At 50.3% G+C, this 26,319-nt stretch overlaps 1 protein-coding gene across 1 annotated transcript in view; it reads right to left on the bottom strand.

The window, feature by feature from the left end:
* The window catches only part of CSMD2 (CUB and Sushi multiple domains 2), a 588,433-nt gene that overhangs the window by 241,888 nt on the left and 320,226 nt on the right, over positions 1-26,319 (bottom strand). The window contains exons 11-13 of the mRNA XM_070510384.1: positions 24,977-25,080; positions 21,600-21,712; positions 4,623-4,805 (exon numbers count right to left, since the gene is read on the bottom strand). Of these exons, the coding sequence (XP_070366485.1) occupies positions 4,623-4,805; positions 21,600-21,712; positions 24,977-25,080 (400 nt within the window). The remainder of the gene's footprint in view (positions 1-4,622; positions 4,806-21,599; positions 21,713-24,976; positions 25,081-26,319) is intronic.

Below are 26,319 nucleotides of genomic sequence, written 5' to 3'. Positions count from 1 at the left end.
CTTGGATTCTGGAAATCTGGCTCAATGGAGAGAGCGCAGGATTTGGAGTACTATGAGCTTGCGTTCAAATTGCTGCTCCGTCAATTAATAGTTCAAATTCCAGCCCATCATTGAATGGTTCTGTTACCTCTGAGCTAGTTACCTTGACTACTTGAACTTTGTTTTCATCTGTAAAATGCGAGAATAAATACTCCACAAAGTTGTAGGGAAGATTCATATCTTCCCAATGACGTAAAAAATTGAATAAACATCATCCTCCTCCCTCACCCCATGCTTTCTCGCTGTCATAACTCTATGGACTTTAAACACAGCCTCACTTAAAATGCAAACACACAGATTTCTTCATATTTAGAATTTCATGAGACTAGATTATCTTAGATCACTAGGGTGGTTTTTCCCCTATGAGAGATTTGGCAATGTCTGGAGAAATTTTTGATTGTCACAATTGATGGGGTGGGGAGCAGATGCTACTGGCATCTGGTGGGTGGAGGAGAGCGATGCTGCTAAAACATCCTACGATGCACAAGACTGCCCCCACAAAAAGAATTATCTGGTCCAACATGTCAGTAGCGCTGAGGTTAAGAGACCCTGCCTTAGAGTAGCAGTGCGTGGGAGAGACCGGCTTCCTGATGACCATATGGCCCAATCCACTCTTTGTCCAGCACTGTGTGTGTGTGTTCAGAGTAGGGAGGGAGGAACTCAGGGAGGAAGGGACAGGGGAGTACCAGGAGAGGACCATTTCCCAGAGCATTCCTGTGGAACAGCTTCCTTTACCTCCCAGCTCTCCAAGGCCCAGCTCAAGCCCTGTACCCTCTGCAACATCTTCTTTGAGCACCCATGGACCCACCCCTCCCTCCCTTGGTCTCTCAAGGTTGGGTGCTGACTTGTAACTTACAGTATACATCCCAGGAGGCCCTGCTTTCACATTTCACACATGTGCCATACACACTAGGAACTGAGCAATTAGGATTCACACCTTCTCATGGTGGTTTACAAAATGGTGAAGGAAAGCTCGCATTTGTGCCGTCTTGGCATATTTCTGGTGAAGGCTGTTTTGAAATTTCTTCTGAAAGTGGCTGCTAATGGACTGATAATTGGTTTCCTGGCTTCCTGATGAAGTGTGAAGGGTTCTGCTAGCCTGTCAACAAAGCATCAAGTATTCTGCAAACCACCTTCAGAGTTATTTGTATCTTCCTTCTCATCGTATCTCTTGCTGTGGAGGAATAACTGGACATGGTCGTATGGGAAAGGCTGTCTGTCCTTTTGTAAGGAAGGGGGTGACACAGCAGAGCTTCTGGGAAGGTGAAGAATCTGTGCCACCTGACCAGAGCTTTCTCACCAGGCCACGAGGCTGAGCACATTTCCTAGGCAGAGACTGAATAGCTCTCACGCCAACATGTGGTGCTTGGCACACCGTAGGCACTCAGTAAATATTGTCCAGTGGATGGAAAGTGTATCACTTCCAACTGATTTTGAGCAGGGATCCCTGGAGATGTGAATTAACCAAGGAGGAAGACAGTGTAAGAGGAAAGAAGCTGGCTCCATCTTTTCTTTCAAAATGCTTTTCACTGTGAGAAACAGAATCTTCTTTAAAATCTAGATGAAAAAAGACCATCTATTGAGCATCGACTACTGTGAGGGCAGCTCAAAAGCCAACGAAATGATTCTGAAGTCTCTGCTTGCTACAGAAAATGTTTTAGAACATGAAGGAAAGAGTGTATTTGTGTGGTCTCGGCAGGGCAATTCCCTAGTAAGAAGTTGTTTTGAAGAAAAGGTTTCAAGAGAAGAACAGTGTGCTGCTTGGCACTTCTTTGGACAACTGTTCAAAGAAATTGGAGCTATCAAAATATTTCCCCAATCCCCTTCTAAATCCTAAGAAGGAAACAGCAGTATTGTTTGCTAAGTATTGTATTAATATTTATTGTGTGGTAAATTTCAGGACACTTATGCTGACTTTGCTAGAGGTGCTTTTGTACTTACATTTATGACCACCTGATACTCGTTCATATTTGTATAGATGCTTAGAGATGTTGCCCCTTTTCTATTGATCACCAACTATGATATATTTGATCTGGGGTCAGAAGGAGAACATCAAAGTTTAACATTATCCCTCAACCAAAGTATGACCTATTCTGTAAACGATTCACTTTAAGAAGTGGTTTCCAAGTATTCGCTGCGGAAAATGTGACGACTGTTCATGTCATAGTTATCCGTTTCTGTAAATACGATCAGAGAGGCTTAGAATGTTCGGAGCCAGAATGGAAGGCTACCCTATTGAATAGAATAGAAAACCAAAATCCAGAGAGAAGGTGCCCTGGCCACAGTCATGAAGCTCAGCTAGGACAAAGGAACGAGTCTCCAGATTTTTAAACCAAAGTCATCTCAGTGTGCCAGGACGTTTTTAGCACCATCCTTTTACCACCAATTAGACTGTTTGTTTCCTGAGGGCAAAGCCAGGGCCCTATAGAAACATCAGCTTAGGGACTGAGTACTCAGTAGAGAGCTGACCGATAGCACTCCTTCACCTTCATGAAACACAAATGCCACTTTGCTATGTGATGCAAAGGCATGGGTCCAGCTGGCTCTCTCTGGCCGCCTCCTCTGAAGCCGGCATCCCTGAGACTCAAGCTGTGTTCTTTTATTCCCAGATGACAAGAAAAATCCGAGTGATGGCAGTGGTTGGGGCATGCCATTCCCCTATATCCCAGAATCATCCAGAAGAAGAAATGCCACACTGCCCTCCAGAGTGCCTGCTTCAGTTCTCATCAACAAGCTTGGCTCCTCTTCCTCATTTTAAACCACAGAGAGCTCCACCCCGTACTTGCCAGGACCATTCTGTCCCCTTCTTCTCAGCTGTTCATAAATAATGGCCAGCTCCGTAGGGGCTGCCAGCCTCGCTCCTGGAAATGAAGGCTTGCTGAGCAGCACTTCATGGTCTTCTGCCCTTACTGAAGGTTCTAGAAAGATTTCCTAAAACTACTCCTAAGAGCCAAGGGTCAAGTAAATTTTTGGAGGACTTGAGGGGCAGCGCCCCAGGGGCATTCTGCTACCTGCATCTCTCAGCTTGTGGGGCAGGGAACTTTATCCTCGTCCTAAGTAGCTGTTGGCTGTGCTACCCACTTCATTCCTACCAGCTCTCTGCCCCAGGGGTCTGCCCTTTCCAGTTCTCCTTGCCTTGTTTTATCCAGATGGATTCCGAGATGAAGCTTCCATGGCATCTGGGACTCCCACAGTCCGTACCTTTGCCTTCTGAGGCCCTGCCTCCAGCCCTACCTTCTGAGGCTCCACGCCACCCACACATTCTGGCCTGGGCTTGGTCTCTAGAACTGTCTCCCCTTTGTTCCTACTTGTCCCAAGCTGCTCCCCACTAACTTTCCCTGCCACCTCCCTGCCCCCCGGTCCCCGTGGCATCTCTAACACTGCCGGGCACTATATTCTAACCACATCAGGCTGAAGGAATGAACAGATTTCATGCCATTTTACTTTTGTCAATAAGGGTGATTCATTTACTGTGTATCTAAGAGAGATTTGATCTTTAAACCTCTGAAAGAATTTTTACATACACTCACAAATCATCAAAAATGCTTTGTCAAACCAAAGAAAGTGATTTTTTTGTTGTTTGAGAAGTATAATCACCATAGTATAACCCAACTCACCAACTCATACACCAAACTCCCAGTCAGCACAGATGTTCTCTTACAGTCTCCCCAGTTATTCCCTCCCCAGTCCCTGAGGGGCCACCATTATCTAGTATGCAGCACTCAAGAGGCCCTGAGAAGCCCACTGAGGTGGGAGAGAGGCTCAGAGGGTCAGGCTCCTTGCCCTTCCCTGAGAGAAGCAGATAGAAAGAGATGGAGGAGGTAGGGTAGCGAGGGCTGGGAGAAGAAGAGGTAACAGCCTAGAGAAGCTGGAACCATTGATTTCTCAGCAGAGACCAACCCTGCTACACACAGCCCCCTTACACTTGCCACTCCCACTGGGACCCAGGATTTAGAGTATTATTTGCGCCGGAAAGTATGGTCATACCATCTAAGAGGAAGGAAGAAGGGCTTTCTTGTTATTTCCGTAGAACAGAGCACTCAACACCAACCCCTTCTCCAAAAGATCAACAATCCAAAGACAGCTTGATCCCCACCCTCCCCAAATCCAATCTGAGAAGAAGCAATTGGAGGGAACTTCTTACATCCCAGCAAGGCCATGGCTTCCCACCACATCCAGAGGCTGGTACAGATTCTACCATCTTATGGATTTGCCAGTCCCTTCCACCCTGGCTTGACTGTCTGGTGTCACTGGCAGTAACAAGGGTGAGGAGGAAATGTCTAGGTCTGAGCCTGGTGGACCAAGCCCCAGTGGCATCTACCTTGCTCTCAAGCATCACCACGGAGGACAAGATGGGTTGAAGAATGTCCTCAAATGTCAAGAGCAATCATTCTCAGTGCTACAGTTTAGGTTACTGCCAGAAATGAGGACCTAACCAGCAATATGGCGAGGAATAGAGGAAAGCAGAGTGAAGCTGTTGTTACAACCTGCAAGGTTCCCAAGGACGGGGCCCCTGATTAGTTAGGAAACGGGCCCCTGCCTTTCGGTGGAGACCCCAGGTGGCCTCCTCCCCGCTCACTTACACACGCAGCCTGGCTTCTTAGCCGACCACTGGTTATTCTTTTGGCACGTGATTGCCTTCTGCCCCACCAGCTCAAAGGCAGGCTGGCACTCAAACTTGAGTGTATCACCGTGGTGAAACCGGGAGCCTTCCCTCCGGCCATAGGCGGGAATGCCAGGGTCACCGCAGCTGCCCTGCTCGATCTCTGAAAGACAGGAAGACGAGAAAACAGAGACAAAGGTGACTTCATACCTCTCTTGGAGCTGGAGGTCCACGTTACACGCTCTGCTGCACCTCTGCCATGAGGAAGTGCTTGGAGCGACCCGGGTAGGATCTTTAATGAGAAATCCTGCAATGTCCTGTTTCAACACGACACCCTAAGATAGATGGGCCTTCCAGCTAGCAAACACCTGAGACTCCGTGTCCACGTACAGTGTTCTACATGCTTGGGCATTTTCATTCAGGGAGGGTGGGTCTGCAAGCATCATGAGATGCTTGTCCCAGGAGCTGACAAGTCCCAGAGTTTGGAGACATCCTTACTGATCTTGACCCTGCATTTGGATTACCAATGTCACTTGATAGATCTTAAATGCACTCCGTTCCTGAGCGGCAGAGGCAAGCACAAGAGGGCAGCTGATGCTTTGCTGCCCACCTTTCCCTAAACCAGAGATTAAGCGAGAATCACTATTTACTGCCTTCTGATATGGAAGTAGTTTCATGAAGATATTTTTTAAATTCAACTTGAGAGAGCAGCAGGTAAAATGAACCAAATGACTCATTAAGTATGCTTTTAAAGTTCAATTGATTCGGCAGTGGTGACTCAGACAAGGAGTGGGTTCCCCAAGACAGCTCTGGGGGCCTGGACTCAGGAGGCATGATGGGCTGGCTGCCTCGGGGGAGAGCCAATCAGGACCCAGATGCTCCAGGGAAGGAATGTGTCCTGGCCAAGTGCCTGGAGTTTCCTCCGGAGACACCCCCACCTCCATCAGCCCTGTGCTTGGTGCTGCGCGGAGGAGGAAGGGGGAGGGAGGGGAGGGAGAAGAGGGGGAGGAGGAGCTCTGTTCCCAGGGAGGAAGGCATCCTGCGGGAGAGACAGGGAGCAAAGAATGAAGGGACAGATGGTGAGGTGAGGGCTGTATGGGTCCTATGATTTGGGAGCGAGGGGGCTGGAGGAATCAGGAAAGCTTTTTGGATACCTTCCCAGGATTGTCAGGTCAAAGGGACCCTGCCTTTTCTGTAGACATCATTATGGGCTGTCAGGAGCCACAGTCCCTGCAGTTGCTGTGCGTGACCTCAATATGCATGATTCTGCAAAAGGCTTCTTACCACCTTGGTGGGCTTCTGAGGGCTCACTGAGGCTGCCTATGCTCCCCTCCCCCCATGTACTGCCTTATCCGGACAGGCTCTTGATTCTCACATTCCTGTTACCCCGAAATCCAGGGCCTCCAGCTGTCTGCTGTGAGCGGGCAGAACAAGGCATTCTGTGGCTGAGACTGTGTGTGTGTGTGTGACCTAAGTCGGACATCCAGGGTCCTCGAATGCAGGGGAAGGAGGGGGTCTGTGTGACCAGGCGCCGGTCTGCTGCAAGGAGAGGTCAGCTCACCCGCCTTTCCGCTCACATGGCCCCTTGGCCTCACCCTCTACACACACACCTGCCGAAGCACAACTGGGCCCTCCTGTGAAGCTGGCTTTTGTCATGCCAGGGACGGGAGGGCACACACTGAGGCATTCCTGGGCCCCTTTGCGCCAGGTCCCCGAGCTCCAGGGCATCTGAAGGGAAGGAAGAAGGGGTCCCTGTGACAAGTCGTCCTGGAGAAGCAAGTAGCAAGGCCCTCTTTCTCCCAGGTGTCCCCAAACATGCTCTCTTTGGCACACGAGACCCTGGCCAGGACTGCCACTGCAGGCATCCTGAGTCCTGATGAAAGCTGCCCAGCCTTTGAAGACAGAGCTGGATTCTATCGCTGGGACAGGACCCAGATTTAAGGTTTCTTAGTGAGGCCCCAGCACGCTGTAGAAGATATAAATTTGGGGTATACCTGCCTGTGTCCCTGCCCACAGCAGCTGGTCTGAGGGTGTACTCTGCTCATCAGAACCAGTGTCCTCCTCATTGTGTAGGCACAGTCTTTCCCACAGGCCCACACTCACCCGATTTCTCCTGCCGTCAATGCAATCAGAAGCATATAATGAGCACCTACTGTGTGCCAGTGTCTGTGCTAGACGCTTGAGATCTGGTTATGGGCTCTTCTTTCAAGGACTGAACAATCCAGTCATGATGCAGACAAGGAAACAGGTATTCATGACACAGGGTGATTCTTGCTGTGGAAGCGCCCAGAAGGAGCACCTAACTCAACCTTGGAGTGGGGAGAGAAATATGGTGCGGGGAGTGAGGTGCTAATCTTGGGCACAAAATTTTAGGGACCACCAAAAACGCAGCAATCAAGACAAACAATATCTTGGTGCAATGCTTTGTTTTTTTTTTTTAGAAAATCAAAATTAATGCATCTAAATCAAATCCAACATGAAGAAAAACACCAAAACTCAAAGATCAGATCCGACCTAGCACTTGTACGACTCACCTCATTTGCCTCACCCTAGTCTTGGCTATCGGAGCCTATTGTTATTTAAATTGTATATGTCTTTTACCATGGATATCTTCTACTAATCTTGATTTTTAAAAGTACTGCATTAAAATATTATTTACCTTAATTATTGAGTTTTTTGGCATCCCCCACATGCCTTAAATTTTATGCCCAGGGTGAGCGCCTCCCTTACCTCCCCCCAGACCCATCAGGAGAGGCTTCTTGGAGGGGGTGAGGTCTAAGCTGAGTCTGAAGGCTGCGCAGGAGTTAGCAGGTGAAAGGATAAGTGGGATTCAGTGCAGCATTATTCATAATAGCCAAAAAAGGAAACAACCTAAGCATCCATCAATGGATGAATGGATAAAGAAAATGTGGTGTATATAAATACACAAACACACACACAGACACATTCTGGAACATTACTCAGCCATAAACAAGAAGGAAACTCTGCCATTTGTGACAACAAGGATGAATCTTGAGGGCATTATGCTAAGTGACATAAGTCAGACGAGAAAGACAAATACTGTAGGATCTCGCTTATATGTGGAATCTCACAAAACCGGACTCATGGAAACAGAGAGAAGAGCGGTAGTTACCAGAGGTGGGGGTGAGGAAACAGGTGAAGGTGGTCACTGGGTACAAACTTCCATTTATAAGGTGAGGAAGTACTGGCGGTGTAATGTGCAGCATGGTGATGTAGTTCCCGACATTGTATTGTATATTTGAAAGTGGCTAAGAGAGTAGCTCTTAAAAGTTCTCAACACACACGCACAAATTGTAACTATGTGAGGTGACGGTGTTAGCTAACTTTATCGTGGTAATCATTTCATAATACATACATATATCAAATCATCATGCTGTACACCTTAGACGATGTTATATGTCAATTACATCTCAATAAAGCTGGAGAAAGAAAGAAAGGAGTAAGTGGGAGAGAAATGAGAAGCAGGGCCATTTAGCTGAGAAGAACCCATGCAAAGTCTCAGAGGAAAGACTGTAGGATCATGCGTGTAGCCAATCTGAGCACTTTACAGATACTGTCTCATTTCATCCTTATAGTAACCCTGTGAACTAGGTACTATCATCTGTATTTTAAAGAGGAGGAAACTGAGGCACAGAGAGATCATGTAATCATCCAAGGTCACAGAGCTAGGAAGCAGTGGATCTGAGATCCAAACTCGCATTGTACGGTTCTAGGGCTCTTAACCACTGTGCAACATTGTCTTCCCACAAATGCAAGTACTTTCGACAGTGATGAGAGATAAGGCTGGGAAACGCTTGCAGGGCCAACACACTAAAGGGCCTGTGCAATCTGCTAACAGGACCGGACTTCAGATGGCAGGCAATGGGAAGTCAATACAGGGTTTCATTCTATTTAGCATTTTACACTTTGTATTTTAAAAGATCACACTGACAGCTGTCTGGGGAATGGTCTGGGGGCAGTAGTTCTGGAGGAAGGGAAATCATTCTTTCATTCAACAAACATTTGAGTGTCTACTTAGGGTGAGCCACCCTGCTGGGCACTGGGGGTGCAACGGAGAACAAGTCCTGCTTCCATGGAGCTTCCAATCTAGTGGGAGGCTCACAATAGCCTGAGAGATGTTTTGATGGCATCCTGGACTGGCACCAGAGGCAGAGGGATGGAGAGAGGCAGAAGATTTGGGAGGTCTACAGCAGGAGGAAGCCATAGGCCATCCTGAGAGTGAGGATGTAGGGGTTAGAGGAGAGGCTGTGGTCTTCAGTGATGGAAGGGTTTGGCCTGGGCACCTGGGTGTGCTTTCACGGAGACAAGGATGCAGGAGGAGGAGCAGGTCTGGATGGTCCTCAGTAGGGCGTGCTGAGTTTTGAGGTGTCTGTGCACCTCCAAGTGGACGCATCTAGAAGAAAATGGCTACATGGGGCTTAAGTTCAGGAGAAGTCTGGTCTAGAAATAAGAGAGTTTGAGATTTAGCTCATAGATGGTAAAGAAGCCATAAGAAGGATGAGATCACTCAAGGAGAGTGAGAAGAGATGTCAGCCCCGGACAGGACAGTGAGGCACACTGAAGGGACCAGTGGAATGCTAGACTAAAATCCTGGGAGCGTGGGGTCACAGAAGCTTAGAGAAGAATGAGGTTCAAGGAGATCGACAGCATCAAAGGCTGCAGGGAAGTTTAGACAGGATTGAAAAGCAGGTTAGCAAAAGGAGGTCACTGTTGATACTGGCAGGAGCAGACTGAGAGTAAGGATGGGGCCAAACAGCCAATGGGAGAAGAGGAAGAGGATGCAGGGCAAGTTGTTGACTTTTAAAGCAGGCATTTCTTGGCAATGAAGGAATAGAGAGAAGTTAGGTGGTAACTCATGAGGAGTAGGGCCTAGAGGGGAGCAGTTTAACAGTATTTTTTTCTTTTCTTTTTTTTTTTTTTTTTGAGGAAGATTAGCCCGGAGCTAACATCTGCTGCCAATCCTCCTCTTTTTGCTGAGGAAGACTGGCCCTGAGCTAACATCCGTGCCCATCTTCCTCCACTTTATTTGTGGGACGCCTACCACAGCATGGCTTGCCAAGCAGTGCCATGTCCACACCCGGGATCCGAACCGGCGAACCCTGGGCCGCCGAAGCAGAATGTGTGCACTTAACCACTGTGCCACCAGGCCGGCCCCTTAACAGTATTTTTAAGATGGGAGAAGCCTGACTATATTTAAATGCTAGGGAAGGACAGAGACAGAGAGAGAGATTAAATGGTTAAGTGATGATATGGAGGACAAATGGGGAATGACAGCGGGCTCTAGAGAGGGCAGGAGGCATGGGACCCAGGTCATGATGTGGGGCTAGCCTTGGAGACCAGGAAGCTCTCCTTCCCTCGTGGAAGGATGGAAGAGGGGATTACAATGAGCTTTCAGGCAGGATGGCAGGAGGTTGAAGCAGATCCTATGATGACACAGGCTCTATTTTCTAAGTGGAGGAGGAGGTCATGGTCATTGCTGAAGGTGAGGGACTAGCCATGGGGAAAAGGACTTGATGTGGACAAGAACGTCTGAAGCAATCACCTGGAGAAGAGGGAACCACGGCAAGATGGATGGCCATGTACCTCTGGGGCCCACAAAAGGTGGCGATGACTCATTTATAGGGGCGCTGCTGAGCATGGCTGTGTGGCTTGTCTGAGAGCCCTCAGTAACTCGGTTCATGTAGAAATGGGGAAAGGAGCTGTAGGATTGATTGAGGGGTGGGGTTGGGTTTGGAGAAATGGAAGGACAATGGGACAAGGAGTTGAGGATCTTGTTGAAAGAACGGCTCAAGTGTGATCCTAGGGGCTCAGGCTAAAGAAAGAAATAAGTGAACAAGGCAGGAGGGGATGGTGAAATGGAGAGGTCAAGGGAAGGATGATGAACAGGAGCAGAGGGAGTAGCGGGTAGGGAGCTGAGGGACCAGGGGCCCCAGAGCAGGATGGGTGAAGTCAAGATGTCAGAGGCGCTGGAGTCGAGGTCCAGCTGTAGCCAGGGTGGAGTGCACTGAACAGGAGTGAGAAGGTCAAGAAACTGAGAGGCAAGATCATGGCAAGACTTGGAGTAGAGAGGAAGAGACTGGTGACGTTAATGAGGAGGGTGGAAAGTGGCAGAGGTGGAGACAGCACTGGGTCAAAGGAGGACGGGTTTACACAGGTGCAATAGCACTGGAGAGAGAACACGTGAGCCCGCCTCTCCAGTGTGAAGTTCATGGGGTCTGGGGACAGGAGCTGCCGGCAGTGGAGAGGGCTACTGTAAATGGTGATCTCAAGGGGAAGCCAGGTTTAAAGGAGCATTTGGCAAAGAGGTCCAAGGCACTGGAGGGGTGCAGGCGTAGCCCACAGAACCAGGATTGGGTGGAGGGGAGGGGAAGAACAGAGCAGGATGGTTTGAGGGTTCGGGAGCTCCTTCCAGGAAGGCAGAGAGAGTTGGTGGCTATCTTCTGTCCCTTGAACATCTCTTGTCCTGGTCTGGCCCTTCCCTCCAAGCCCAGAGCCAACCCCTGCTGGGAACACAGCGACCAGGGCCCCCTGCCTTCCTGCAGAGGGCTGCCCGTGCTCCACCGCCTGCCTGAAAGGCACCTGATCTGGACTCTCCTGGTGAGGGGCTGACCACATCTGACGCCAGGGCCCAGAACTGCCAATTGACAAACCCAATTTTGACTTGGAGAAAATCATGCATGTGGTTTCCTGTTATCTGGTTTCACATAATTCCATTTTATAAGTGTTTATCTCTCTCCTCGCCTACCAAAAGCAAGCTAGGGAATACGAGAGGAGCGCTTCAAAGACGCCTCTGAATTCCATGACGACGGCTCTGCCGCTCGGCACTTTCGCTTCCCTTTTCTCGGCTGTTTAATTCCTATCGTCTGTGATCAACCTCACTGTCTTCTCCCCAGGTTTTTCAATTTCTAACACCAAATTGGAATCCTCCTTTATGACAATGTCTGTTCAGAAGGAGCTGCATCACGTCTCTATAAATTCACGAGTTGATGAGCTCCAAGAAGGGCAGCTCCACTTGGAGGAAGAAGGGGAGGCCGAGCTCGGGCTGTGAAGTGCTGTCTTTCCAAGGGTGGGGCTTCATTTCTTCCTTCCTTTATCCCCTGCTCCCTCGGCCTGGGCTGCAGTTTCCTGTCTTCTCCTTCACACGCTGACTCCGCACGCTAGCTTAAGATGTCACCTCCTCAAAGATGCTTTCCCTAATGATGCCTCTTAGAAATTCCCCTTTTTCTTTTCTTTCTAGGCATCTACTCTTGTCCTTCATAGCCCTGATGCCCCTTATAAGCATTCATGTATTCATTTGACTAGTTACTGTTCTAGACATTGAGGGTAGCCGTGGGAATATGGGCAAATGAGCAGGGATTACTCTGTTGGGTATCAGGGACAAGCTGATTCACCAACTCAGCCCCCTTGCTCCCCACTGGCTGCCGGGTTGGCCTCCTTGCTTCTTGTCTCCCCACCCGCTGGAATGTAAGCCCTATGAAGGCAAGCGTCGATTGCGTTGATACGCATTGCTGATCTCTGTGTACCCAGCAGTTGGCACGGTGCCTGGAACACAGAGCATACTCTGTTGAATGGGTAAGTTCAGCTAATCTTTATTGTATTGAAACTGCCAAATGCCATGCTCAGCACTAAAGATATTGAGCTGCCTGGCCCATGGCCCTGCCCTTGGAGAACTCATAGTCAGGTGGGTACAGAAATAATTACAGCACAGCTGATGAGGGCAAGGGGGGAGGTGCACACCTGACCACACAGCCTTTGGGAGAGCAGAGGAGGCAGCTCTGGTCTTGGGCCAGGAGAAGGGGAGAGGCTTCACAGGGCTTGCCCAAGCCAGACACAGGAAGCAGCTTGGATTCTGCCTTCCCCTCCGCACCTGCAGCCCTCACTAACCACTCGGGTTGGCCCCTCCTCCTAAACATCCCGGCACCCTCTGCTCTCCATCCCTTCTCTCACCACCTTAGTGCAGCCCTTCGCAATTTCTCACCTTGCTGGGGGCATCAGACAAGAGTGGGTCCCCTGCCTCTTCCCTCTATTCTGTACTCTGCAAAGCAGTGCGAGATCACTCAGAAATGAAGATCTGATCATTACCGTGCCCTGCTCATTGATCTTCCATGGCATCCTAAAATCCACAGATTAAAACCCTAACTCCATGGCACAGCAGGACTTTGCCTACCCTCTCCCATGCCAGCCTCATCTTTGGCCATCTCTGATCTTGAGATTTATACAACAGAGCGACTTGTAGGGAGGCAAGATAGTGTGACGGTGACGAGCGAGGTCTCTGATGTCAGAGGGTCCTGGATCTAAAGCCTGGCTCTGACACAAAGTAGCAGACCTTGGGCATATGGCTTATTCTCTCTGAGCCCTAGTTTTCTCATCTGTAAAGCGGAAGAGGTAATAATAACATTCACCTTACAGGGTTGTTTTGAGGATTTAATGAGCTGATGTATATAAGACAGTTGTCAAAATGTCTGGCACATGGCACGTAACCTGTAACAGTAGGGGTTTCCTCATTGTCACTACTGTCCTGTTGTTGGCAGGGCCCAGCCAGCTCTCACATTGCTCTAACTTGGCACCTGCTGTCCTCTCTTCTTGAATTGAATACCCCCTGCTTGTCTGCCAGACAAACACTCATCTTTCAGTGTCAGCTCAAGTGTTTCCTGCACTGGGATCTTCCCTCGAATGGTCCAGGTGGGCTAGGAGCACTCTCTCTCTCTCAGCCCCCTTGGACAGTTTTCTGTTATAGCTGCAATGCTGTGGTTTTTGGCATGATTTCTCCCTGTTGAACGAAAAGTTTCTTGAGGACCGAGACAGTAGTTTTGAAATGTCTATCAAGGCACAGAGGAGGCATTCGATAAATGTTTGAGGAATGGTGAGGGGACGATGAAGGGAAGGATGGAAGGAAAGAAGCAGTAAAGGGGAAACAGAGGAAGAGAGCATAGTGTCTGGAGAATAGTTAGAAGTTCAATGTGGAGGAAGTGATGGTGAGGAGAGATGAGGGCAGAGAGATGGTCTGAGGGAGACCATGAAGAGCCTGGTTCAATGACTGATGAGTCATTGATGTTTTATTTTGTAGGTTGTCAGCTCCTCAAATATAGGGGTCCCATCCCTTCTGCTCTTTGTATCTCCAGAACCAAGCATAGTGTCTTATGCATACTAAGTGCTACAGATCCATTGTTCAATCAGCACAAACTCCCGTCGAGTGACCAGGACATCTTTGGAACATTAAGATGAGCTCTGGGCATGCCCGGATCTCATGGATTTCCTTAGAACCACATCCCACTCCACTTTTCTACTTCTGATGATGATAAGGGCACAAGGAGGCAAGAGACACAGTCCATCTGAATGTGTGTCTCTGGGTATTTGTGCATCTCTCTCTGCACATGATTTTCACAAATAGGATGGAGGTGTGGGAGGACAAAGTGGGTGATATTCTTCCCTCCCCACTCCTTCCTCCACCACACTGTCATGGGTGTGTCACAGGCTGAAGGAGGTTGGGAAACAGGAGTAATTATGGACGTGTAGAACATCTAGGTTGCCTCTAAGCTGCTTTAGCCCCAAACTGGAGCTTGTCATTTGCAAAAGTCCATGTATTTAGAGTATATTTCATTGACAAATTACCTCCTGCTGAATTTTAATGGTGCAGCATCCTCCTCTCTTTACCGCTTCTGCACCTAGGGGCCAAGACAGGCTTGAGCATAGCAAGGTCTCCCCGGGTTTTCCTGAGAGGAGGCAGCAGCTGCCTGTATCTAGGTAAACTCCAGCTCCCAGAGCCTGAGAAAGCTTTAAGGGCATCACAGAAACTCAGTGAGTGTCTTAGGAATACGCCTGGTGTTATTCCTGGCCGAAGCCGGAAAGTGTGGGCCTCTCAGCTCATGGGGATGAAACAAGAAGCAGCAGAGGTGTCTTGAAATAGCAGACTTGAGGCTGAAAATGGCCACATGTGTGACCTTCTGATAGGAGGAGAGGCGCTGTCTGAAAAGGAGTGGAGTCCATGACACTGGTCTGCTGCCCTCGGCTTCCTCTCCAGGCCAGCTCCAACGCCATTTCCTTCAGGAGGCTCACCTGTGCCCAGCTTGTATCCTGGGGAAGGGGATGGAGGCACTGCCTGCAGAGGGCTAGTCTTGGCTATCTTCTCCCTACTTGCTCTCAAACTTTATTTCTGTGCAGGTTTTAGCTTTAACCCTAGGGGCATGTCAGCTTTCTCAGCCAACTAGTTCTCTCTCTCAGAGATGTCTGACCAATTCCTTTTCACCCTTCAAGCAAGTCTCAGACACCAGCTCCTCCAGGAAGCCTTCCCTGAAGCTCTCCAGCAAGGTTAGCTGCCCCTCCTTGATATTTCCCATCTTCTCGCACTTCCTTGACTCTAGTGAAGACAGACTTTGACTTAGGTGGAGGCACAGACTGTCCCGCTGTCCTTGTAGCCCCAACGTCCTGAACAGTGTCTGCAACACATAATAGGGGCTTAGACAACATTGAATGCCCAGGTGTCCTCATTTCCAACACGGTCCCCTGGACTGCTGAGCATCCTTTCTGCACAATCTCTACCGACCTGCTCCTCTGTATCTCCAGGGTCAGGGGCCCAGCTCGTTCCTTCCCCAGGCCAGCCTCCCAGATTGAGCATTAGGCTGCCAGATTCCAGGCTCCAGGCAGGAAGCAAGGAGACTCCCAGACTGATGCTAAAACTTGTTAGTAAGTTGTATGTAATTTTATAATATTTCTGGTGAGTGCTAATTGCCTGTTCCTTAAATATTTCTTGTTCTACTGGGAAGCAAAGCAAATCAATTGCAACTATGAATGCATTTCCTACAGCTGGCTGCCCTCATGGAGGGGGACTGAGTTTCTAGGCTCGAGTACTCAGATACTGACACAGCCTGACTCCCCTCCCCCACCCCGACCTAGGATTGTGACAAGCAGAACTGGAAGGATTTCCGGGGAATAACTCCCCCAATTTTCCCACCCAGGGGATCGCACTTCTAATGAGGGGGAGAGGTGATACTGCAGAGCCACCTGCCTGCCCCCAAGGAAGATCCTTGTTACCTGAACTGGGGCGGAGAAGGTATTGATGATGATGGGGCCAGGTGTGCCTGGGGAGGTCTCTGCCCTCAAACGCCTCATGCCACCTGTGGAGCATCTGCATCCCGGGCACCCTCCCAGCCCTCAGCCAAGATGTCTGTCCTCTATGAAATTCCCCAGGAGCTGGGTAAAAGGAGGGCTAAGATGGGGCATAGGAATTCTGAAGATTTGGGCCACAGGTGCAGGTTGGGAGAGGAGCCACAGGACTGGGAAGTGGGGGAACAGAGCTGACTTTGAACTGAGTGTTTACTAACCGCCAGGCTCTAAGCCGGGGGCTTCACTACACTGAGTCCTTGTAAGTCCCCTGTGAGATAAACGTTTATCAGTCCTCTTCCCAGATGAGAAAACTCAGGCTCAGAGATGCGGAGGGACTGGCTGCAGATCACGCCCAGAGCCAATGACTGAAGTCAATGATAAATTGGATTTGTCAACCCCAAAGCCTAGTGGGGCGGTGGAGAATGGGTGGGCTTTTTGGCCCTGAGCACTGGGAGGTGTTAAAGGGAGCAAAAGGGGGTTGAGAGGTGCTGAGGCAGGGTGCTTGATTGTGCCTGTGTAATTTGCACATTGCCACTTAATTCTGAGAGCTTTTCTAAGCACATGCTGTGTGCCAGGCTGTGGGCTAGGCCCTGTAGGATGGACAGATTAATAAACTGTAATTCTGCCTGGAATTGGTTCATAGGAGCAGATTTGGCTTAGAGTTATGATCATAGAGAACTTTGGATGCCATGTGAACGAGTGGATTTTATCCTAAAAGCAATAAGAAATTGTCATTAAAGTTTTTTTTTTTTTTTGTAAGTAGGAGGGCACTGTGCCAGATGTGGATTCCAGGAAGATCACTGTGCTGCACGTGGCAGATGGATGGGGTCAGGGAGAGGCTTGGAGTCAGGGACGCCCGGGAGGAGGACTGTGCTGCCATTCAAGTGAGAGGTGATGAGGGCCTCGGCCACGGCAATGACAGAGGGGCTGGGACGCCGCAGAGGGAGAACCAACAGAATCTGGGAATGGAGCCAGAGGTGGGAGAGGGAAAAGGCAGAGCTGGAGATGAGGCCGAGTGATGGTGAGGATGGTGGCGCTGTTCGTCAAGATGGAGACACAGGAGCAGTGGTGTGTGGGGGGGATGGAGATGGTGAGCTCGGTCTTGGATAGTGTTATAGACAGAATGTTTGCATCTCCCCCAAATTCATATGTTGAAGCTCTAGCCCCACAGTGGCTGTGTTTGGAGATGGGCCTCTAAGGAACTAATAAAGGTTAAGCGAGGTCATAAGCGTGGGGCCCTGATCTGACAGGATTAGGGTCCTTGTGAGAAGAGACACTGGAGAGCTTGTGTTGTCCCTCTCCAGCTGCATGCACTGAGGAAAGGCCACATGAGGACAAAGTGAGACGGAGCACTCTGCAAGCCAGAAAGAGCCCGGCCAAAACTGAAGTGGCCAGAACATCGGTCTTGGACTTCCAGTCTTTGGAATTGTGCGGAAATAAATTTCTCTTGTTCAAGCCACCCAGTCTATGATGTTTTGTTATGGCAGCCAGAGCAGACTGACACACATGGGTTAGTTTGAGATGTCTGAGGGGCAAGCTGTATAACATGTGTCACAGGTAGGCTGATATACAAGTGGGCAACAAATTGGGAAGTCACCAGTGTTTAGGTTGAGGCTGAAGCCATGGAAGTAGATGTGATCAACTGTGGAAGGTTCTAGAAAAAGAGGATGGGAAGCTGAGAACAGACCGTGAGAAGTGCCTGCCATGAAGGGGCAGTGAGGCACGGTGCAGGAGCTGTGAGGGAGCATCCAGAGAGGTGGAGGAGAAGCAGGAGGCTGCAGGTGAGAGATGCTGAGAGCAGGATGGGAAGAGACCAGAGAATTCCACTGACCCACTCACTTTACAGTAGAGGGGCTCTTCACCATGCAGGTGTGAGACCCATGGGTTTCACCCCTCAAATAAAGGTCAAGGGTGGAAGGGACAAGAGGGAGAGGCAGGCCCATCCTGACATTTAACCCTCACAGGTTCTTCTTCCTGCTGCACAAATTGCAAACTCTTTACGAGGTCTCAAGAGTCTTTGTGACCTGAATCTGCCTTCTGCCACCACTGTCCCCAACCCTACACCGTGCCACAGTGAACCATCTCACTTCTCAGCCAGTCTGGGGAGTGACGGCCCCTGCTGGGGAGTGCAGGTGTGCAGCAGGGACATAGAACTGGGGCCTATCAGAGCAAGCATGGGCCACCTGGAGGACAGGCCAGGAGCAGGTGTCCCCAGCAGAGGAGGACACACCCCGGAGTGGAGAGCAGTGATAATCATGGAAAGTTTGGGTGGAGAGGAACTTCAACGGCCCCAGGGGAGGGTGCCCCTCTGTGCTAGATGCTATGCAAGGAACTTCCTGTGATCTTATTTCACTTTTTTAACAAGGCTATATGGTCGTCTCCATTTTATGAGTGGGGCAACTGAGGCTCAGAGAGAGCACAGGACTTGCCCAAGGTCACGCAGCTGGGACCAGGCTGGGATTCACCAGGTCTGGTTCAATTCCAGAGTCTGCTCTGCCTTCACAGAACCTGCTGCCTCTCTGTGCAGCACCTGTGTAGGCCCTGTGGGTTAGCGATGTCTCTGAATGCCCAGACTCTCTTCCTAATTTGTCAGGGATCCAAGGAAAAGCCCTGCCACACCTTGTCCACAACCAGCAGTCACCTGGTGTATGTTTTCAGACCGTGTCTATGTTGCTCGCTGTTGTAACCCCAGCACCCAGCCTGTCACATAACAGAAGCTTAATCAGTACTGGCTGGGTGAAATGGACAAATGAGCTAATGAACAAAACTCCAACCTGCGGGAACAAGGAAGCGGGGCTCATGATATATGGCCCATTTCGTTGGGGCGAAGCTTTGGCTTCTATAAAGTCTTTACAAGGAATTGAAATTCTGCCACTTTGGGAGGCTTCTGGTACAGAGGAAAAATCATGGTCATCGAAGCCAGAGAGAGACAGGATCAAGTCTCCACCCTGCTAGGTCCCACACTTCTGTGTGATCCCCGGCAGGTTACTTCTGAGTCTCAGATTCCTCATCTGTAAGAGACCAGCCATCATGTAGCTGTGAGCAGGGAATGAGATGAAGCAGTGTTCTTCAAATGCGTGTTTAGCTACAAATCCCCTCTTAAAAGAAGGCTTATGGGAATAGAAGAGATGGAAGCAGAGGCAGAGCGCCCCCTGCTAGGCATCCCCTATCCCACCTTGGTGGTCTCTGAGGGCACCCCAAGTCTTTGCATGACACTGAAAACCCCGAGATAACAAACATCAAGCTTCTGGTACACAGTAGGCTCTTAACAAATGTGTTCCTTTCTTTTCCAATGAAGTTGTACCAAACCAGTCTAACCCCTCTTTCCCACACAACAGCCCTTCAGAGATTCGTACACAGCTCTCAAGTTCCCCTGAGTCCACTTTTCCTCTGAATAAACATGCCGGGGGTTGTTAACCTTTCTCACTGGGTTTAACCGAGGTCCTCTCCTCATCCATCTCAAGCTGAGGTCCCCATATCTAAGCTCAATTCTCTGATGCCTGATCAGAACAGAATAAAGCATAACTAACTCCCTGGGATAAACTCTAGTCACTGATTTTTTTGAAGCTTAACACGGACTTGATATTTACCCCCACTTCATCTTATCCTAGTAATTTAGCCCAAAGCTCTACCCCATCGAGATCATCCTGCATGCTGTTTGCTGATTGGTGTATTGTTATCCCTTTTAAGTATGTGCTATTTATGTCTTATCCAAGCTATTGATAAAATATGGACAGATTAATAAGAGCGCGTCGAAGACGCGGGATCATTTCTCCCCACTTCCGGAAACATTCACTGCTCAACATCCATAGAAGTTCAGAAATGGGGAAACCTTCGAAACTTCGAGTCCAAGTCCATTCCCATTTTCAAAGTAGTGAGTGTCAGAGGCTGGACCTGAATTGGGGTCTCCTGATGTCATCTGGCACTCTTTCCACTGCCCACAGCTGCTTGTGTGTAACTTCATGTACCAGAAAAGCCTGTTCATTTAACTACCTACGTACTCACTCATCAGTTACTCAATAATTGCTTTGCAATTTGCCACACTTCTTATTTTCACATTCTCTATCTAAACTTAGTCTTCGCCGTAGCCCTGTGACCTAGGTCATATCATTGTCTCTATTTCACAGATGAAGAAACAGCCCTACAGAGGCTCCCTGACCTGCCATGGAGCTAGAAATGGGATTGGACTCAGCACTTGTCGCTCCCCAGGCATTCTCCATCTGCTGTTCGGGCTCACCTGGACACATGCTTCCTGTTCTTAGAACAGTAAACTCATCGTCCTTACCAGTGGGCATCATGGGATGACAGTGTTAGCAGGAAATATGGCCTGGCCTCCATTATGGGTTGAATTGTGTTCCCCAAAAGATATGTTGAGTCCTAACTCCCCGTACTGTGAACGTGACCTTATTTGGAAATAGGTCTTTGCAGAAGTAATCAAGTTAAGACGAGGTCATACTGGAGGAGGGTGAGCCCTTAACCCAATATGACTGGTGTCCTTACGGGAAGAAGAGAGAGACAGACAGGGATGCGTGTGACCGCAGAGGCAGAGATTGGAGTGATGCAGCCAAAGAGCACAAAGGACTGCCGGCCACCACCAGAAGCGAGGAAGAGGCGAGGAAGGGTCCTATCCAGAGTCTCGAGGGAGCATGGCCCTCCCGACACCTCGAGTTCAGACTTCCGGCCTCCAGAACTGTGAGAGGACACATTTCTGCTGTTTTAAGCTGCCCAGTTTGTGGCACTTCATTAGGGCAGCCCTAGGAAATTGATACACCTCCTGTGTACCTAGCTTGGAGCAGAGCACAGCTCCTGGCACGGGAAGAGGCCTTGGTCCACTGAGCGGAAGAAGAGTCCTTTGGAGCTGCTCCCCTTACATCCTCTCACATCAGGTCTCTGGAAGGGGTGGAGGAAGGGTACCTTCTAGCTGCCCAACCCCGCCTCCTGTCTCTCTAGGAGCCAAGCCACCGAGTCGATTTAAAGACTTCAGGCTCACCTTCTTGATAAAGGCTTTCCTGATGCCCCAGAAAGGATGGCTGCCCCTTCTCTGTGCTCCCACTGGCTCGCTCTGCCCCAACTCTCTTCCTTTAATCATAGCTCATTTGTCATCTTCTCTGTCTCACTACTAGAGTGCAGGCCCCCTGGGAAAGGGCCCAGACCTGGTCATCTGCTCCCCTAGTGCTGCTCTAGGGCCTGATACCTGCTGGGGCCTTAACAAATACTCGAGGGATGGTTTCTGCTCCCCTTTTGGTGGGGATCAGCATTAGCAGTCATCGGCCAAGAGGAGGTTTGGATGTGCATGGAGGGGTGACGGTGGTATTGCTTGGGCCCCAGAGTTTTCTATTCCCTTAATGCCTGCTTCCATCAAGAGATGAAGGTCACTCTCATCTGAATCCTCCTCAGGTCACCAATGGCGTGTGTCTGTCCCTAGCCCTGTGCACACAGTCGCTCATCACTGTGACACCCAAATAGGGTATCAGGGGAAGCTACTGTCTCCAGTCTCAAGACTTTTAAAAATAAGCAAGGCTCAGAAAGTTTATGGGGCCTTTAAACGGTCTATACAAGCCAGGTATGAATTGGGGATGGAAGTGACGTATGTGCCTGGTGCTGTGTGCCCAGCATTCTAAGTGATTTATCCCAGGGAATCCTCAGAACAACCCAGGAGACCCAGTGGACAAAGAAGGAGGCTGGGGCTCAGAGGAGTCGAATAACGTGCCGAAGGAGAGGAAGCTGGTGCAGTGCGGAACCAGGATTCGAACCCAGGGCTTTTCTGACTCCAACTCCAGACCCTAAGTGTCTGGTGCTAGGGCAAGTTCATTGTCTCCTCAAGAGCAGTTACCTTCGTAAGAAGCCTTGAATCCCAGGGAGCTGCCACTGCCATCGGTCTGGAAGAGGAGCCACATTTGATGGTTGGTGCTGACAATGAGATCCGGGACCGACGTACCTGTTAGGCTGTAAAGAGAAAGAGATTTAGAGGCATGCACCCACCATGGCACCCCAACAGAATGACTGTCTGACTGATGACATTGAAAGGAATATCTAGGAGCCAGGCCCCACTCGGGTGCATCCTGGGCCCCAAAGTGTTTCTGACGTGTGCGCCACGTGCTGGGAGACTCAGCACACCTCCCCATCGGCTACGGGTGGAGCTTGAATCTCAACTGCAACTCGCTAGCCCAGACCCTGGGGCTCATGAGAGAGGTCTGTGTCCTGGCTTGCTCAGGGGACAGGGGCAGCTGAAGCCAGATCTAATCAAGGGGATGTCTATACTCCTGCAACCTTTGATCTTTCATGTGAACTGAACTGCAGAAAAGACACAGACAGAAACCCATCTCCCCCGTCGGAACCCAGCCATTCCTTTTCATGAGCCATCTCCTTCCATTCTAGCATGAGCAATGGGGTTCAAAGTGCAGCCATCTCCCCAGGGCCACATTCTTTCTGAAGGAGAGAGTTTAAACATGGGAAGGAATCTAATTCAACTCACATTTACCAGGCACCTACTCAAGTCAGACAATTTCCCACCCATTATCTCATTTAATGCCCCCAAGAGTCCAGTGAGGTAGGGGTTGGTTATCCCCACTGTACAGATGAGAAGACAGAGGTGCAAAATGGATGGTGGTTTGTCAAAGTCAGCCTGCTGGGGAATGGCAGAGCCAGAGTCTGCTGCATGGGCTGGGGTTTCCAGAAAAACCTGGCTTCCACTTTCTGTTGAGAACAGACAAATCACCAGCATGCACAGGATGTGGGGGTTGTGGAAGGGGTGAGTAGATTAATGGGTTCTAATATCTGCTCCACCCCGGGGTCTCAAAGCTTGGGGGTGTCCAGTGAGTTGGCTGCAGAGAGATGACCAGCACACCCTGAGTGCCACGGGGGTGGAGCTGGAACAGACCTCCTGGGATACACCAGCTTGGACGGTGTGACATCCCTTGACTGGGGGCTCTGACAAGCTGTAATGAGCAAGGATTGAGGCCGGCTGGCTCCTGACTTTGGGGTGGCGGTGAGCAGGGAGAAGGCCAAAGCTATGCTTTTCCTCTGTGTAACCCAGTTACGACAACAAAGGAGCCCACCCATTTACATGTGTTTCTCTGAAGTTCTGAGACTGACATTGGCCTAAAGAGATCCGAGGGTGGTGGGAGAGCCCCTGGGCTGCTACAGAACTTGTTGGGGGGGTCACTCAAACTGAGTGAATGTCTTGAGTGAAATCAAAAGACATGAACCTGAGTGACAGAGACCTGGGTGCAAGCCCTGGATCTGCCATTCATTTGCTGTGGGACCTTCAGCAAGTGGTTGAGCCTCTCTGGGCTTTTTCGTTCCATGTTAAATGAGGGGATTGGGTTGTGTGATCCCCAAGAGTCTTTTCAACTCTGCTGTTCTAAGGTTCTGTCTATGACAAAGCGCACTGGGGTCATGGAAGGAGGCAGAGTGGGATCCTGGCCTCTTGGGTGCACCGAGCTGACGTACCACACAGTCAGCAAACCAGGGCAGGTGAGTAATGGGGATGCCCCAAGGGGAGGGGGAGGTGGGTGAGATGGCTAATTTTATGTGTCAATTTGGCTTGTCCCCGGAGTGCCCAGATATCTGGCTAAAAATTGTTCTGGGTGTTTCTGTGAGGGTGTTTTTGAATGAGATTAACATTTAAACTGGTAGACTGAATAAAGCAGATTGCCCTCCCCAAGGTGGGTGGGCCTCATCTAATCAGTTAAAGGCCTGAATAGAACAAAAAGGTGGACTCTCTCTTGAGTAAAAGAAAATTCTTCCTGCCTGCCTGACCTCCAGCTGAAACTGTGTTTTTTCCCTGCCTTGGACTTGAACTGAAACATCAGCTCTTCCTGGGTCTTGAGCCTGCTGGCCTTTGTGTTAGAACTATGTCACTGGCTCTCCTCTCCAGCTTGCCGACTCGCCCTGCAGATCTTGGGATTTGTCAGTCTCTATGATCGCATGAGCCAATTCCCTATAATAAATCCCTTTTCTCTCTCCGCATCCTACCGGTTCTGTTTCTCTGGAGAACCCTGAGTAATACAGTGGGGCAGGAAGGGGGAGGGTGTCTTCAGGCTCACATCCCTTTCCTTTTTCCCGAGAGATCCCAAGGCCCAGCTACGTCGCCTGACTCAGTGGTGAACTGCCCCGAGAGCATCTTCTCCAGGCAGGTGTGGGGAAGGTGCGGGAAGTGCCCACAACACACCAGCTCCTGGACACGCCAGCTCTTACACAAGAGCCATTCCTCTCTCAGCATTAAGACCAGAGGGTGTCAGCCTGGAGCTCGTCTGCTTGGGAGGGGGTGTGGCATGGGACGCCAACCTTGAGTGAAATCAAAAGACATGAACTCAAGTGCTGGTTCTGCCGCCAACCATCTTTGCAACGTTTAGGCCTCAGTTTCTCCACCTGTTAAATGGGAACAACAACACCTTTCTCCCGGGGCTGCTGTGGAAATTAGATGAGATAACTGATGTGAAAGTTCCCGTCACAGGCCTGGGCACATAGTGGGTGCTCACGTATGTGAAATCCTCTCTCGTTCTTGGCCGGGGAGGTGGACAATGTCGGGCCTGTCTGTCTCCCTGAAGCTGGGCTGCATGCACTGAACAGCATTTCCCTGCTCTCCTGTCAGGCCAATGGTGGTGAGCAAAGGAGGAGCTAAGTGGCCCCCAGGAGCCAAGACCCAATATAATGGACCTCCAGGCAGAACAGCCCCATATTATCCTCTCCCTGGACTAGAACACCCCACAATAGCCTTTCTCGACTGAGAAAATTTGGCCACTATGTCTATGTGGTCCCAATTCCCTGAAACCATCCATTTTCCAGATAGTTCTTAGCATACAGGGCGGTTAGCAAAACTCTTCCATTGCCTCTGTCTGAAGTCAGACAATGTGGATGAACATGGCCTTGAGGAGGAGCTGCTGGGTGGCAGAAGCGAGGTCTGCACAGAAGCAGGACGGCCAAGCGGAAGGTTCCAGGCGCACAAGCAGAACCTCTACCTCCCCCGCTCCCAAGACACTGCTCATCCCGGACATTCTTCCTGCAAATTCCCCATGAGGACGGGGCCCAGGGCTGTTTCTCTTGGTTGGTGTAGAGAGAGGTGGAGGGAGTTTTACTGAAACCAGGAGCTCTGCAGGACACTTGTCCTTGTCCCTGCGTGGTCTGGGGGACCAGGCAGGACTCGGCAAGCCCATCCCGCTGCCCCCGTGCTCCCGCCCTCCCCACCACTTGCTCCGCTTCACTTACATGTAGAGAACTGTTTTCTGGTCCCCGTCCTGCCCACCGTCCCCGACCGTCAGGGTGTCATAGCCCCTCTCCAAGTCAAACTCCTCGAAGGCCAGCTTTATCACCTAGGGAGGGAGCATGGGATTAGGGAGGACGCAGGGGCTCTGGGAGAGACTTCCACAGCCGTGGGGAGAGTAAGAAGTTTCCTCATGTGTCCCAGAGTCCCCGTGACACCAGCCCACACTGGCCTCAGGCCGACTGAGCATCCCCATGCCACCTTTATGAGTGTCAACTGTTTCTCTCCAGGCCACACAGTCTGTGGGGTCCCCTGATGTTTTCCAAAGATGTTCACGGCACATCTGGCCAATTCTGGGGGCTGTCATGGCAACACCAGCCACATCTGGCCGATTGCGAGATGATTAGACTCTCTCTTCACGCTTTAATGCGCAGAAAATCCCGCGGGCTCTGTGGCAATTTTTCAGGCCACATGTGGAATCTCAGCTATCTTGCCCCCAGGGACCTACAGCATTTTCTCCCAGCCTCTCCTCTGCCTGCTTCTCTCCATCCTTCCTGTTTGTTTATTTGTGGAATAAATGAATGTTCCAGGAAGCAGATTTCAACAAGATTCCTGTCTTTCAACTTGTTGTAGTCCTGCCTTCAACAAATATTTACTAAGCACTCACCATCTGCCAGGCTCGGAGGTGGGGTTTCAACAGTGAGGGCTGGGGGAGCACAGGGGTCTGGGGCTCGCCGAGCCTGGGTGGGGGCCAGAGGGGAGGCTGTTCATGATGGCAGTGTCTGAGGGAATTCTGGAGGCTACGGAAGACTGTCAGGCCAAAAGGGGGATGCTGGGAGAGGGAGGGGGACATTTTGAGGAGTCAGGTACACAAGGCCTGGGTGGTGGCAGACATGGAACATTCCAGAACAAGTGTTCAGGGTCATTCAATGGCAGGTCTATAAACTGAACACACTTGCTAGCTGCCTCCCTCTGAGGACAACCTGGTTGGGCCTCCTGTGCAAGGAGGTGACTCAGGAAGCTCCAGAACTTGAGAAGTTGGCCTGGAGCTAGGTGCAAGGGATCTCATACCCTCCTGCCCCAAAGAGTCGGGGTTTATGCTGAGGGAGGGGTGGTAGAGAGTTTTAAACAGCGGGTGACAGGGACACAGATGTTTGAGAAAAACATCAGTCTGGCTTGTTGTGTGGAAGCTGATGTGGCAGGAGTGAGGCCAGAGCTGCTGAGGCCGCCTCCAGGCTTTTGTGGTGGTCTAGGTGGGCGACGGAGGAGGGCAGTGGGGATGCAAAAGAGAGACAGGTCTCAGCAGTATTTGGGGTTTTGTGGCTGGATGGCTGTGGGGATTGAGGGA

This window comes from Equus asinus, chromosome 5, assembly GCF_041296235.1.
Source record: "Equus asinus isolate D_3611 breed Donkey chromosome 5, EquAss-T2T_v2, whole genome shotgun sequence".
Lineage (NCBI taxonomy): Eukaryota > Metazoa > Chordata > Mammalia > Perissodactyla > Equidae > Equus > Equus asinus.
This window is presented reverse-complemented; position numbering and strand designations above follow the sequence as displayed.